Here is a 16152-nt window from a genome sequence, read left to right as displayed (position 1 = left end):
CAGGTGCCCGGGAGTCCCGACTTGGCTACTGCCCGCGCCCCGCCGGCCTCCACGCCTCGCGCGGAGGACCTCAGCCACCGCTGCCTCGGATCGTGCCAGGCCGGGGACCGCGTCCCCCTTCCCGGGGCGGCCTCCGCGCAGCAGGGGCGATGCAGATTGTCCCGCCGGCCGTCTAGAGCCTCTACACTGCGGGCGAGGACGGGCGGTGACTGCCCAGAGGTGCCCGGCCACACCTTCCTTCGGCCCAAAAGGACTTTCCTGGCCGCGCCGAACCGACCCTTCCTTCATGCTGCAGTGCTGCAACGTTTCCGCCACCGAGGGGGAAAAGCGGCCGCGATCTCAAACCAAACACAAGAATTGGCGTGTGACTCATCTGCTTGGATACCTCCAGTCCCCAAACTGTGTTCCAGGAGTTTTCTTGGCGGAAGCTGCCCGATGTTTGAGCCTTTTCTTCCCAGAGAAGAAGATGGACTGAAAGCTGCCAGTTGGGGACTTTTTGTGATTAGGGCGCTGCTGGGTTTTAAAGGAGGTGATGGGGCTTGCGCTGGCTTGTCTTCCCACCCAAGTGAAGAGTTGATGTTCACTGGTTATGCTTAGACAATGTGCAGTTTGTGTTAATTTAAAATTTTGGGTGGGATAGGGGGATAGGCTTGTGAAGGGCAGTCCGGATCCGGAGGAACTCCTCTTTGTTCCTGGTAGGAGAGCCACCCCCAGTCTATCCTCGATGCCGTCAGCCTTGGCCATCTTCACTTGCCGCCCGAACTCGCACCCGTTTCAGGAGCGTCATGTCTACCTGGACGAGCCCATCAAAATCGGCCGCTCAGTGGCCCGCTGTCGACCAGCGCAGAATAATGCCACTTTTGATTGCAAAGTGCTGTCAAGGAACCACGCTCTCGTCTGGTTTGATCACAAGACGGGCAAGGTAATGTCACCACATTGTCCAGCGGCATTGTTTAACAAACTTGTTTCCCCTCCTTTGCCCTCCCTGAGAGGCCTAATGTATGCAGGATCCCAGGGTTGCATCCAGAGGAGGCTTTGCGCAAAGCCACGAAACAACTGTTTGTGTGCCTGGTTCTAGTGGAAATTTGATTGAGGTGGTTGAATGGAAAACAGAGAAGGTATTGTAATTAAAAACCTCAGGAAGTCTATGGCATCTTGATAACGTGGTCATTCCCAGTGAAATACCAAACTAGATAGTGAAACTTGGCGTCTTGCTTTCAGTCTTCTTGGAAAGGTGAATTCACAGTTCAGCGCTTTATTAAGCAAGCAGGAGTTGTCAGAGCAATTCGGGGAATCCGTGGCCATTATTATCCCGGGGCTCAAGTGTCTTAGTAGTGAAATGTAGTTAACACATAGCTTTAGGTGAGTTCAGATCAGGACCTTTCTAGTAAGGACAATTGCTGGTGTAAACCCAAGATTTTTGAAAGGTTTGATACATACTTGCTCTTGAAGGAATAATTTGCAGTAATCAAAGCTAATTTAATTAAGCATGGACAACTGTAACTATATATTTTCAGAGTATTTTTTACAAGTTGGAGAACATACACATACTGCGTTTGAAAATCACTTTTTGATGTTCCCTGCAGCACTTATTAAGTACTTACTGCATTCTTACAGAGGTGCTATTCAAAAGTTTGTGTTAGGAAATAAACTTATTTTCTAAAGTTATACCCTATTCTGTCAATTATAGCATTACTTAAATGTGATGCGATGAATTGAGTGCTTTTCATTTTAAGCATAATCAATTTAGTATTTTTATGTTAATATCATAAATTCTATACATGTATGTGCTTTTATTTTAAGAAATGAAAGAAATTAAGATCCTTTCCATTTTTAAAAACTATTTATTTATGTTTATGGATAGTATACTAAAGAGCTCATCTTTGTGCCTAAACCTCAGGTTTTTAGCTGAGCTACTGAATCAGTTCCAACTTTAAGTTATGTAAGACTAATAGGACTGTCTCAGGTTTCACCTCCTGACTTTTTGCCCCTTCTTTCTGAGTTAAATAATTAAATCTTTCTTAAAGGAAGAACTTAAGTCTTCAAGAATATGTTTTGAAATGAAAGGAACTTGAGCCTTAAAACTTAAAAGGAAGAGAAAAAAATGATACTTCAGCAGCTACTGATTTAAGGAATTATTTTGTAAATTATTTTTTGAAGAAAGGAGGAAAAGATTGTCCAAGTGCTGTGTGCTGCATAATATCTATACTTTATTCTACATGTAGGAGTGTAGGATGAGAACTGAAGAATATGTTAACTTTTCTGTATAACACCAGATCGTCATTTACCTGTGGAGCAGACCCTTCCTGCCTACCCCCAAGCTGAATTTAGGGTGCCTAAATACTATGTAGATTACTCGTAATCCTTTTTTTTTTTTTTGAGACAGATTTTTGCTCTTGTCACCCAGGCTGGTGTGCAGTGGTGCTGTCTCAGCTCACTGCAACCTCTGCCTCCCAGGTTCAAGTGATTCTCCTGCCTCAGCCTCCCAAGTAACTGGGATTACAGGCACACGCCACCACGCCCGGCTACTTTTGTATTTTTAGTAGAGACAGGGTTTCACCGTGTTGGCCAGGTGGTCTCGAACTCCTGACCGCAGTTGATCCGCCTTCCTCAGCTTCCCAAAGTGCTGGGATTACAGGCGTGAGCCACTGCACCTGACCCTCATAATTCTTTAAAATGAATATTCATAGAGCTCATTTTTCCAGCAGTTGAATTTAAATATCAGTTTACTACTAAGTAGTGCCTTAACTCAATCAGCTTTTACATTTTTGCCATTTTATGTTCTGGGCAACAGGTCTAAACTAATTAGACAACAGGTTTGCTCATGGTACATACTCTGCAAATGCACTTTGATTAAACACTCAAAGGGAACACTCATTTTTTGTTTTACTTATTTGAAAAATACTGGTTTCATGCACAGTGCTTTCCATGGCCGTAATAAAACTCTCACAATAGGTTATTTTGAGATAACTAAGAATAGATCAATAGTGACTGTTTCATGAATTGAGATGACATGTTAATAGTTGTTTTTTTTTTGAAATGGAATCTTGCTCTGTTACTCGGGCTAGAGTGCAATGGTGCAACCTCAGCTCACTGCAACCTCTGCCTCCTGGGTTCAAGCGATTCTTGTGTCTTAGCCTCCTGAGTAGCTGGAATTGCAGGCGCGTACCACCATGCCCAGCTAATTTTTATATTCTTAGTAGATACTGGGTTTCACCATGTTGGCCAGGGTGGTCTTGAATGCCTGACCTCAAGTGATCCACCCTCCTCGGCCTCCCAAAGTGCGGCCAACGTGCCTGGCCGTGAAATTTGTTCTTCAGAAAAACTTATCTTTGAAGGGTAGATATGGCTTATTTCTACCATTTTCACTTTTTTCCCCCTTCTGCTTTATTAGCTAAAATAACACGCAGGCTATGAGACCACTACTTTAGATATAGATGTAATTATTGATTATTATACCACTTAATCTAGTTACAGCAGATACTTTGTCAGATCTTACCATGTCAATGAATTGCTTTAGGAATTAACTATTTAAAGTTTTGGTTTGGACAGATAGTAGGTTTTAATTGAGCATCTATTATGTGCCAGACACTGTGAAGGACACAGTTCCAAAGAAAACCCACAGCGTGACCAAATAGTTCTTGTTTGAAATTTGCATTGTCTGTAGTCCCAGCTACTCGGGATGCCGAGGCACGAGGGTTGCTTGAGCCCAGGAGTTTGAGGTTTCAGTACTGTGATTATGCCACTGCACTCCAGCCTGGGCATTAAAACAAGACCCTGTCTCTTAAAAAAAAAAAAAAAAAAAGAATCCCTTCAGGCAAGGAGTTTTGCTCTTGTTACCCAGGCTGGAGTGCAATGGTGCGATCTTGACTCACTATAACCTCTCCCTCCTGGGTTCAAGTGATTCTCCTGCCTCAGCTTCCCGAGTAGTTGAGATTACAGGCATGTGCCACCACGCCTGGCTAATTTTGTATTTTTAGTAGAAACAGGGTTTCTCCATGTTGGTCAGGCTGGTCTTGAACTCCCAACCTCAGGTGATCCACCCACCTTGGCCTCCCAAAGTGCTGGGATTATAGGTATGAGCCACCGCGCCCAGCCAGGTTTTTTTTTTTTTCCCCCCCCAAAACATCTGGGGATGATAATGGTACCTATTATTGGTTTGAGGATTGAGGTAATTATATAAATCACTTAGCACCCTGTCCCTGGCTCTTACTAAGCACCCAGTACTTACCAGAGAGGGTGTTTAGTGGGGAAGAGGGAACTATTTAGACAACACTTTGCAATTTGCTATAGTGCTATGGAGTCTTAGGAAGGTAATGAGAAATTATTTTCTTTAATGTGATAGCATATATAGAAGAAATTTTTTTTTTTTTTTTTGATACGTGGCTCTGTTGCCTAGGTTGGAGTGCAGTGGTGCAGTCTCGACTTATTGCAAACTATGCCTTCTGGATTCAAGGGATTCTCCTGCCTCAGCTTCTCAAGTAGCTGGGATTACAGGCATTCATCACCAGGCCCAGCTAATTTTTGTGTTTTTAGTGGAGACAGGGTTTCACCCTGTTGGCCAGGCTGGCCTCAAACTCCTGACCCCAGGTGATCCACTTGCCTCGGCCTCCCAAAGTGCTAGGATTACAGGCATGAGCCACTGGGCTTGGCCAGATGAAATTTTTAAAATTGAAACTGATGTAGTTGATAACTTTGTGCAAATTGGCAATTTACCTGGGAGGTCAAAAATTGGGGTAATATGTGCTTTGGATGACTTTCACTTTGTGGTGACTGTTGCATTCTGCATTGTCCATTATGGGAGGCTCTTTAAAAGTTGGAAGAAATAGGTCGGGCATGGTGGCTCATGCCTGTAATCCAGCACTTGGGGAGGCTGAGGCGGACGGATCACGAGGTTAGGAGATTGAGATCATCCTGGCTAACACGGTGAAATCCCGTCTCTATGAAAAATACAAAAAATTAGCTGGGCATGGTGGCATGTACCTGTAATCCCAGCTACTTGGTGAGGCTGAGGCAGGAGAATTGCTTGAACCTGGGAGGTGGAGCTTGCAGTGAGCTGAGATCGCGCCATTGCACTCCAGTCTGGGTGACAGAGCGAGACTCCATCTCAAAAAACAAAAAAAACAAAAAAGTTAGAAGAAATAATAAACACTTGAAACTTTATGATTATTCAAATGATACATGTTCATTTTAGAATATCTGCAAAATGTAGGCAGGTGGAAATCTAAGTGACACTTTTTAATGCTAAGCTCATGGAATATCTTACTGTATAATACTTAAATCTGTATGTTGAAGGGTGACAGGTTTGGCACAAAGCAGAGTTTCATAATCTTTCCCAAATCATCTTCTCAGTAATGTAGCAGTTGGATATTGCCTTGCTTGGATGCTGGCCCTATGTATTATCCTCCATCCTTTTTGGAAGTCATGCTCTTCAAATTAGATGGCAGATAGTAGAATGATTTTTTTGTTTTTTTTTTTTTTTTGAGTCGGAGTCTTACCCTGTCTCCCAGGCTGGAGTGCAGTGGCGCAATCTCGGCTCACCACGACCTCTCCCTCCTGTGTTCAAGTGATTCTCCTGCCTCAACTTCCCGCGTAGCTGGGATTACAGGCATGAGCCACCATGCCTGGCTAATTTTTTTGTATTTTTAGTAGAGACAGGGTTTCACCATTTGGCCACGCTGGTCTTGAACTCCTGACCTCAGGTGATCCGCCCGCCTCGGCCTCCCAAAGTGCTAGGATTACAAGCCTGAGCCACGGTGCCCAGCCTAGAATGGTTATCAATCCCTCTGTTGATTCAAGGCACCATTGAGCAAGCAAATCTACCCATGTAGTGGTTACGTAGAAGGGATAGTGAGTGGACTCTTCTCTTGTGATTTGGATGGCCCTATTTGATTTGAGGCTTTGGGGTATTGGTGACATGCTAGTGGTTGACATAGCAGTCTAGTTCCAGTCTCACTGAAGTTTACTTACTAGTGGTAGTAGTTGCCTACTTCTGGTCTCACTTTTAATTTAAACTTAGTGCATTTTTTTTTTTTTTTTTTTTTGAGATGGAGTCTCGCTCTGTCACTCAGGCTGTAGTGCAATGGTGTGATCTCGGCTCACTGCAACCTCTGCCTCCTGGGTTCAAGCAGTTCTCCTGTCTCAGCCTCCTGAGTAGCTGGGATTATAGGCACACACCAGCACGCCCAGTGACTTTTTTGTATTTTAGTAGAGGTGGAGTTTCACCATGTTGCATAAGCTGGTCTCGAACTCCTGAGCTTAGGCAATCCACTTGCCTCAGCCTCCCAAAGTGTTAGGATTACAGGTGTGAGCCACCACGCCTGGTCTAGTGTATCTGTTTGAGCACCTGTTCTATCATGACTTGTTTGAGTGAAGGACATGTGGTAAAGGGGGAGAAAATGACACAAACTGGTAAGAATTTATTTCTTCTTTTTAGGAAGTTTTACACTGGATAGAGAAGGTGACTGTGCACTTTGAAAATAGTTGAGATAGGTGATATTATATAAGTTTCAATGGCAAAAAAGTGATGACATTTGACTTTAAAATTAGGAGTGGGTAGATAAGAAAAGGTGTTTTTGTTGTTGTTTTTATTTTTTTTGTGGGGATGAGGATGGAATAAAACAAAAGCAGATAATTTTGAACGAGCTTTGCATTTTCCAAATGCTGAGGAAACTCACTTTGTTGGATTAGAGAGTTCTTTGAAGAGTAGCCAAGGGTGAACATCTATTCTGTGTGATGTTCTTATTTGTACCTCATCTTTGTAATTAATTTTCACACTCTAGAAGACAGGAATGTTTTCCTACTATCTTGTATAAAGTAGTTGTTGAATAAATGAAGCTGACTAGATAGTGTGGTACCAGGTTGTGAAGTGCCTTGCTTACCAAGCTAAGGATGTGGACCCTTGAGTTATGGAAGGCCTAGGAGAGTTCTGAGCAGAGCACTGACATACCGAACCCCTATTTAAGAAAGAGTGGGCCTGGTGCAGTGGCCCACGCCTGTAATCCCAGCACTTTGGGAGACCGAGGTGGATGGATCACCTGAGGTCAGGAGTTTGAGACCAGCCTGGCCAACATGGTGAAACCCCATCTTTACTAAAAATACAAAAACTAGCCAAGTGTGGTGGCATGAACCTGTAATCCCAGCTACTTGGGAGGCTGAGGCAGGATAATCACTTGAACCCAGGAAGGAGAGGTTGCAGTGAGCAGAGATTGCATCTTTGCACTCCAGCCTGGGCAACAGAGCGAGACTCCCTCTCAAAAAAAAAAAAAAAAAGAAAGAGTGATACAATAGTGATACAATAGCAGTATGTAGAGTTGCCTGGAACAAGGAAAAATGGATAACAGCTTAACTAACACTTTTGTACTAACTGTATACTGGGCCCTGTTCTAAGTGCTTTACATGTTAACTCCTCAAGTAACTCTTTGAGGTGCTTGTTTTTTCCACATTAACCTGTGGGAAGATTGAGGCACGGAGAGATCTTGGTCAAGTTCACAAAGCTATTAAATTGTAGAATTGAGATTTAAACTCAAGCTCATAACTACTGTGCTATTCTAAGGCTTTGTAACACTTTAGATACGATGTGAAGGCATAGACCAGGTTAACAGTAGGAATGAAAATGATTAAATGCCAGAAAAGGAAAAAAGATAAGAATATTAAATTAACTTGCACATTAGGACTTCGGCAAAGAGCAAGGTCCTATGTGAACTGAAGATTTTAGGGAAAGTTTAATGGATGAAACAGTTTCATGGAAGAATGCAATTTAAACTAGACCTTAGGACTTTTAAAAAGAGGAAGAATGGCCAGAAACTGTGGCAAATGCCTGTAATCTCAGCTACTTGGGAGGCTGAGTCTGGAAGATTGCTTGAGGCCAGGAGTTTGAGGCTGTAGTATGCCCAAATTGCACCTGTGAAAATCCACTGCACTCCAGCCTGGGCATCAGCAATAATTTGTCTCTAAAAAAAAAAAAAGTTCAAAAATTTGTATTTGCCAGGGGTGCATCAGGTCTGTAGCCCCACCTACTTGGGAGGATGAGACAGGAGGATCACTTAGGCCAGGAGTTCAAGGCTATAGTACACTATGATTGCTCTAGCCTGGGTGACATAGTGAGACCCATCTTAAAAAAAAGGAAGTGGGGTTAGGGGATAGATTGTAGTTAGAGTCAGTCTGGGAAAGGAGTTTTGGGTGGGAGGAAGAAGCAGGGATTATATATGGCATGTTCCAAGGACATTGCAAGGAAGTCATTGTGAAGAGCCTACTGAATTTGACCACCAAGATTGTTTCTTCTTTTTTCCTCCACACATCTAAGCATGACCACAAAGATCCTAGCCTCAGCTTTTGGGAGAATGGCAGGTCATACATTCTTTTACTTTTTGTTTGTTTGTATGTTCATTTTAACAGAAGTTTTTTGTTGACAGAAGTATAAAGGTCATTAAGGGGTGCTGGTGTTTGTGAGAAAGTCTTTTACTTGACAAGTTGTATTTAAGACACGTAATGTGAACATGTATAGAAAGCCAGATTGTATATTTAAAGCACGTGTTCATTTCCTTCTATATTACTTTTCATACTAGTGGGAAATTGATAAAATATTTTATCTGTGATTTCAAGTTGTTAAAAATATTGATGATGTATATACCTAAAGCGTTTTTTTTTCCCAGTTAGTTCTTTGACATTACTCCTTAGGTTAAATTCACTCTTTGTCTGGTTTTCTGTTTTTTTTTTTTTTTTTTTTGAGACGGAGTCTCACTGTGTTGCCCAGGCTGGAGTGCAGTGGCGCCATCTTGGCTTGCTGTAAGCTCCGCCTCCCAGGTCCACACCATTCTCCTGCCTCAGCCTCCTGAGTAGCTGGGACTACAGGCACCTGGCACCACGCCCTGCTAATTTTTTTTTTTTTTTTTGTATTTTTAGTAGAGATGGGATTTCACTATGTTGGCCAGGCTGGTCTCGAACTCCTGACCTCGTGATCCGCCTGCCTCGACCTCCCAAAGTGCTGGGATTACAGGCATGAGCCACTGCGCCCAGCCTAGCTGTTGGGTTTTCTTAAGTGATATTTCTGCTAGAGCTTAGTATTTATTCTTTTTGGTAAGTAGGGAAGAGAATGTCATTTAGAATTTTAAGTGAAAAGGTTGTGATGTTAACTCTTAATGTATGTCAGTTACTTGATAGTTACTTGAATCAAGAAAAATGATAGCATTTATTAGCGGCTGAAACGTTCTAAGTTTACAGTCCAGACTCTTTCCTCTTGTCGGGTAAATGCTTCTCTTACTGCCACTCTATAGATAGATAAATAGTTTACACCTTTGCTTAAAAATCTTTGACGTTTTCTCGTTAATTTTTACCATTAAAGTCTGTATCGTATTTTCTTTTTTTCCAGCTCTCTCTTTTATTACTGTTTTTTTCTTCACCCCAAACTTTGTGTACTAGCTACATGACAGTGTTCACTGTTCCTAGAACAAGTGCCTTTTTTTGCTGTTTTGTCTTCTAGAATGACCTCTTCTCGTCATCCCTTAAGGCTCAGTTCCAATGTGAAACCGTCCCTGACTCCCTTTAACTGAAGAGTTAATTGCTTCTTCCTCTGTACTTCCATTTAACTTTGTGTATAATTTCTTTATTTCCTTTTCTTTTAAAATTTTTAAATTTTTTATTTTTGAGACAGGGTCACCCAGTGCAGTGGTGCGATCTTGGCTTACTGCAGCCTTCACCTCGTGGGTTCAAGCAGTTCTCCTGCCTCAGCCTCCCAAGTAGCTGGGATTACAGGCACCTGCCACCACACCTGGCTAATTTTTGTATTTTTAGTAGAGACAGAGTTTCACCATGTTACCCAGGCTAATCTCGAACTCCTGGCCTCAAGCAATCCACTTGCCTCAGCCTCCCAAAGTGCTGAGATTACAAGTGTGAGCCACTGCACCCGGCCTGTATATAATTTCATTATGGGACATAAACAACAAAATAACTGTGATGCAAATGTACTATTGTCCCATCAGATGTGAACTCTTGAGAACAAGAGAATAGGCACTATATACATGTTTGAATGAGTGAAATGTGAACAATGGAGCAGTCTGTATTTCTGCAAACCTGTGCAGTGTTCGAGGCAAAAAGTCATTCAAGTTAGTTCTTAATTGGAGATCATGGACTCAATTATCAATATGTAGTCTTCGTATAAGTCATTATTTATTGAGAACTTGCAGTTTGCAAAACATTTTGCTAAGTGTTTTTGGATTGTAGATAATCTTGTGATTGATGATATTAAATTATATATATGAACTATTACATTTTCACACAAAATAATTTTAAAAAGTTTTAAAATAATCAGAGTGCTTTCTTGTTTCATTTGGTCTATATAATATTCTTAGAAGTTAAGTAAAACAGCTACAGTCTGGCTCCCTTTTGTCCAAAAAAAGTTTGATGTTTAGAGGTTATTTGTACAAGATTGTCTAATAGTAACTATGGGAGTTTTTTCCCTCCTGAAATAAAAGCCAACTATTAGACATTTATTCTGAACTATCTTCTTAGGAACTGACGCAATTATTATGAAAATCTGTCTTTTGCTCTTGCTTGCTCTCTTGAAAGGTAATCTAAGCTATTGCTTTTTGATGTATAACCAAAACTTGTCATATTACAGACTTTCAGAGACTGAAATAACTCAAGTTAATTATTTCTCTGAGTCAGCTAATATTTTTTTAAAACTTACCTCTACTACTCCTCGCAATAAAATATTGTTTCTTGGGCTTGCATTCAGGCAAACTGATTTGGCTTTGGGTATATATGCAAATGAATGAAACAGCCTTGGAAAAGCTTGTTTGGCCATGTATATTTTTCATACTTTATAAGAGAGTAGATGACAAATGTAAAGAAAAAAAGGAAAGCTTATATAGGCACTTGAAAATACGGATGTGTTTGGTGATTAGTATTGTATCTTTTGTCAAATATACAATTTGGGTTGGATTTTAAATTTAAGCATGTAGAAACTGTTAAGATTTTCTCAATACTTTCAGACTTACAGTTTTATTAATATATATAACTACTGACTTATTCTAGATGAGCCAAGCAGAAATGACTTTCCAATATAGACTTTCAAACTTTTCTTATTTTTTAGTTATACAAATAACAGGAATACATTCTCATAAAAAGTCAAGCAGGCTGGGTGTGGTGGCTAACACCTGTAATCCTTGCACTTTGGGAGGCTGAGGCAGGAGAATTACTTGAGGCCAGGAGTTCAAGTTCAGCCTGGGCAACTGTTTATATGAAATGTGTAGAATAGGTAAATTCATAGAAACAAAGATTGGTGATTTCTAGGGGCTAAGGGTAATTAGGAATGTGATGGTTAATTCTATGTCAGAGTGACTAGGCTGTGGTATCAGTTTTTCACTTGACCAGTTTTTGGTCAAACACCAACCTGATATTGCTGTGAAAGTATTTCTTAGATGTGACTAACATTTATACCATTAGACTTTGAGTAAAGTATATTACCCTCCATAATGTGGCTGGGCCTCTCTAATCAGTTGAAGGCCTTAAGAAAAAAGACTGAGGTCCCCCTCAAGTTAGGAATTTTGCCCTCACAAAGCTGTTGGACTCAAGACTATACAACAACTCTTCCCTGAATCCCTAGTCTAATGATCTGCCCTGCCGATTTCATACTTGCCAGCACCCCCAACTCCAGTTGCATGAGCCAATTCCACTAAATAGATCTCTCTATATAAATATGCATTTGATCGGTCCTGTTTTTCTAGAGCCTTGACTAATATAGGATATGACTGCCAAATGGGTCAAATCCTTTTTGGGATGATGAAAATGTAAAATTGATTGTGGCGATGGTTGCACAACTCTAAATTGTATGCTTAAATTGGCAATTGTATGGTGTTTGAATTAGATCTCAAACAAGGATTTATTTATTTATTTATTTTGAGATGGAGTCTCGCTCTGTCACCCAGGCTGCAGTGCAGTGGTGCGATCTCAGCTCACTGCAAGCTCCGCCTCCCGGGTTCGCACCATTCTCCTGCCTCAGCCTCCCAAGTAGCTGGGACTACAGGCGCCTGCCAGTGCGCGCAGCTAATTTTTTGTATTTTTAGTAGAGACGGGCTTTCACCATATTAGCCAGGATGGTCTCGATCTCCTGACCTCATGATCCACCCTCCTCGGCCTCCCATAGTGCTGGGATTACAGGTGTGAGCCACTGCGCCCAGCCGTTTTTTTTTTTTTTTAAGACACAGGGTCTCACTATGTTGCCCGGCTGGTCTCAAAGTCCTAGGCTCAAGCAACCCTCCCACCTCAGGCTCCCAAAGTGTTAGGATTACAGGGTGAGCTACCACACCTAGGCCCAAAAGGAATGTTAAATGAAGTAACAGCTTAATGAAAGCAGCCTAGGGTATAGGAAGTAGAAGAGAGTGAGTATTCAAGGTAGGTAGGATTAACAGAGCAGCTTTTGAAGTACCATATAGTTTAATTTTCCTCCCTACTTCCTTATTGTGAATGTCTTACTCTTGGTCGGACCTTTGTTTTAACAGATGTATTATATAGATAGTATGTTTCCAATTTTGAAATATTTGTTTCTAGGCACAATTTTGATATTTTTGAGAAGTTGTAGTGCCGGAGTATTAATGTGAGAATTGAGAGAAATGGTTAAGATAGAGTTTAAAAGTCTCAATCTGCACCTCAATCAGTTCAGCATAAGATTAATTTTACTTACCAAGGAATCTTTGATGTATGTAGGCACATACATAGAAGCAGTAAAGTATTGTTAGAATGAACAGTACTAGTTTGATTAGAAGAAAGTATTCATTTGAATTGTAGCTGAACTTAAACTGGGGCCATTATGCTTTCTTAGTCTTTAGTATCTGAGTGTCTCATTCTTGCAGTGCAGTGTGGTGTCCAGTACATAGTCGTGGAAAAATACAATTACGATACAAATAAGTCAAACAATAGTAGCATCTGTGAATCATTGTTTCCAGGGAGCTAAGAGAGTGATATATTCCTTCCCCCAGGATTGGGGGCAGAAAATGTGGGAGGAAAGAAGAGGGCTTCACAGAGAAAGTTGTTTTTAGGCCACTGTTTGAAAAGTGAGTAGGGCTTTGCTAGCTGGATAAAAAAGAGCAGTGCGTTCTAGCTGGAAGCATATGTTTAAGGCAGAAAAGCCTGAAAGAGAATGATGTATTCTGGGAATGGAAACCCAGAAGTTGACAAAATTGGGGGGAAGAAAATAGACCTGCTATCAGTTCTTTGGGGGTAGTCGAGCACTGCAGGCAGATGCCTTAAGGGAGGCAGTGTAGTTAAAGATTTTGGAGTTGGACTACTGGTGTTGGAATCCTGGCTCCATTGCTTGCCAGATATGTGACCTTGGGGAGTCTGTGTGTTTTCAGTTTTCCTTATATGTAAAAGGAGGCTAATAATGGTATTTACTTCATGGGACTTTTATAAAGATTTAATGAGAATTGTAAAGCACTTAGCAGAACACCTGGCACAGGATAGGCAGTCAATAGCTTGTGGCTATTAGAATTTTTCTTTCTTTTTTGGTTGGTGTGTTTGTATAGTAATACCAGTTGAATATTCTTTATCAAAAATGCTTGAGATCAGCAGTTTTTGGATTCCAGATTTTTTAGGATTTTGGAATATTTGCATTATACTTACCAGTTGACCATCCCTAATTCAAAAATCTGTAATCAGTTCGCTTCAAAATTCAGAACTTTTTGAGTACTGACATGGTACTCAAAGGAAATGCTCATCAGAACATTTCAGATTTCAAATTTCAGATTTTCAGATTTGGGTTGCTGAACCTGTATTACTTATGCAAACTCCTCCCCTTCCCCTTCCCCTCCCGTCCCTTCTCCTCCCCTCTCCTCTCCTCCCTTCTCTTTCTCCTCCTTCTTTGTGTGTGAGAGAGAGAGAGAGAGCGCGAGCGAGCGACAGAGAGACAGAGAGAGTCTTACTCTGTCACCCAAGCTGGAGTGCAGTGGTGGATCACAACTCACTACAGCCTCAACCCCGCCCTGCCCAGGCTCAAGCAATCTCCCCTCCTCAGCCTCCCAAGTATCTGGGACCACAGGTGTGTGCCACCATGCCTGGCTAACTTTAAACTTTTTTATAGAGATGGAATCTTGCCATGGTGCCCAGGCTGGTCTCAAACTCCTGGGCTCAAGCAATCCCCCTGCCTTGCCTTCCCAAAGTGTTGGGATTACAGGCATGAGCCACTGTACCTGGCCTTTTTCTTCTCTTTTTTTTGGACAGGGTCTTGTTCTGTTGCCCAGGCTGGAGTACAGTAGTGTGGTCACAGCTAATTGCAACCTTAAACTCTTGAGAACTCAAATGATCCCCCGACCCTTGGCTTCCCAGACTGCCAGGATTATAGGTGTGACCCACTGTACCTGGCCTTATTTTCTGTAAATATGCTTTTTCATTGTTGAAAAAGTTTTCTTCTTTGAATATATCTTTTGAGTTCCCTAAACCAATTAATTTTTTTTGGAATGTGTGAAATTTTTTTGCATATGTTAAAGAAATCATCTGTTAATTAATGCATGTTATCCACTTCTACTAAGTTTGTATAGTTTCTCTGTTAAAAGCAATAAAATCAGTAGTATACTTGGTCCGCCTTACTTGAAGATTCGAAATTAAAGGAGTTGGGTAAGTTACAAGAATCTAGTCAGTCAGTTAGGAAAAATATAAATGAACCTATAATGCTCTATCAGGCACCATAGAGCGTGGTGAAATTACAATGTTACTTCAGTCTTCAAGAAGCTTCTAGTTTAATTGGAAAGCTAAAGCTAACTCCCATAAAGAATTAAGGAAGAATTAAGGCACTATGTGATCAAGATTGAGAAGGCTTGTTTGTCATGTAAGGGGGACTTGAATTGGACCCTGAAGATTTAGGGTAGAGAATAACAGGTGTCCTTGGTGTATAAAGGTCTGTATTGAAAGGCATTCCCCAGAGGAACAGTCAGGAGGCACTTGAGTCTGGAAGAACAGTTTATCAGTTGAGGTTTTAGTTATATGCCACAGACATTGTCGATAGCTGATTTAAGAAGAGTAGCAGTATATTGAAAGGGGATTGGGTTGTTTTCAGAATCCTTGAAAGGCTGGGATCCAGTTTGGAAACTGATGCTGGAGTCACAACCAAAATCGTGCCACGGAAGTGGCATTGTGCAGACATGGCTACTGCATTCCTTGAGCACTTATACCTCAGCTTAAAATGTTGACATTTGATACTGAATGATGCCTTTGGCACTGTTGTTATTGCTGCTTCTGGAAAGTGGGTGCTGATGCTTCTGCTCTGCCACCAGAGAAATCTACCATCATGTTTCTTTTTTTTATTTTTTATTTCTTTTTTTTTTTTTTTTTGGAGACAGAGTCTCGCTGTCACCCAGGCTGGAGTACAGTGGCCGGATCTCAGCTCACTGCAAGCTCCGCCTCCCGGGTTCACGCCATTCTCCTGCCTCAGCAGGAGAATGTAGCTGGGACTACAGGCGCCGGCCACCACGCCCGGCTAGTTTTTTGTATTTTTTAGTAGAGACGGGGTTTCACCGTGTTAGCCAGGATGGTCTTGATCTCCTGACCTCGTGATCCGCCCGTCTCGGCCTCCCAAAGTGCTGGGATTACAGGCTTGAGCCACCGCGCCCGGCTTTATTTCTTTTTTGAGACAGAATTTCACTCTTGTTGTCCAGGCTGGAGTGCAATGGCACGATCTTGGCCCACTGCAACCTTTGCTTCCTGGGTTCAGTTGATTCTCCTGCTTCAGCCTCTCGAGTAGCTGAGATTATAGGCATGCGCCACCACGCCTGGCTCATTTTGTATTTTTGGTAGAGACAGGGTTTCTCCATGTTGGTCAGGCTGGTCTCAAACTCCCAGCCTTAGGTGATCCACCTGCCTTGGCCTCCCGAAGTGCTGGGATTACAGGTGTGAGCCATCACGCCCAGCCTACCATCATGTTTCTTTGTGGCACTAACTCCTGATGTAAAGTGCTAAGCTTGTATGTTTGGTTGAGCCTAGGTACATGACCATGACTTAGCTTCAAAGGAAGCTATAAATGACAGCATGTGTCATTTCAGCTTTTAGTAGGGGGTAGGCTTTGCCTCCCACCAAGTTGGATATTTATCCAGTAATAACCAGGGGGTTCAGATGCCAGCATCCAAGAAAATGACCAGTGTTTCCTCCAAGTTGAGTTTGTAT

General features: G+C 41.9%; 1 protein-coding gene across 1 annotated transcript in view; it reads left to right on the top strand.

Moving 5' to 3' along the window:
• Nucleotides 1–495: 495 nt before the first annotated feature.
• LOC105515417 (sarcolemmal membrane-associated protein) overlaps nucleotides 496–16152 on the top strand; it is a 159376-nt gene continuing 143719 nt past the window's right edge. Inside the window, exon 1 of the mRNA XM_011947244.1 lies at nucleotides 496–922. Coding sequence (XP_011802634.1) covers nucleotides 725–922 — 198 coding nt within the window. The 5' untranslated portion in view covers nucleotides 496–724. The remainder of the gene's footprint in view (nucleotides 923–16152) is intronic.

The sequence above is a fragment of the Colobus angolensis genome, unplaced genomic scaffold, assembly GCF_000951035.1.
Source record: "Colobus angolensis palliatus isolate OR3802 unplaced genomic scaffold, Cang.pa_1.0 Scaffold26, whole genome shotgun sequence".
In the NCBI taxonomy this organism is placed as follows: domain Eukaryota; kingdom Metazoa; phylum Chordata; class Mammalia; order Primates; family Cercopithecidae; genus Colobus; species Colobus angolensis.
Note: the sequence above shows the minus strand (reverse complement) of the source record. Positions and strands in the feature narration are given on the sequence as shown.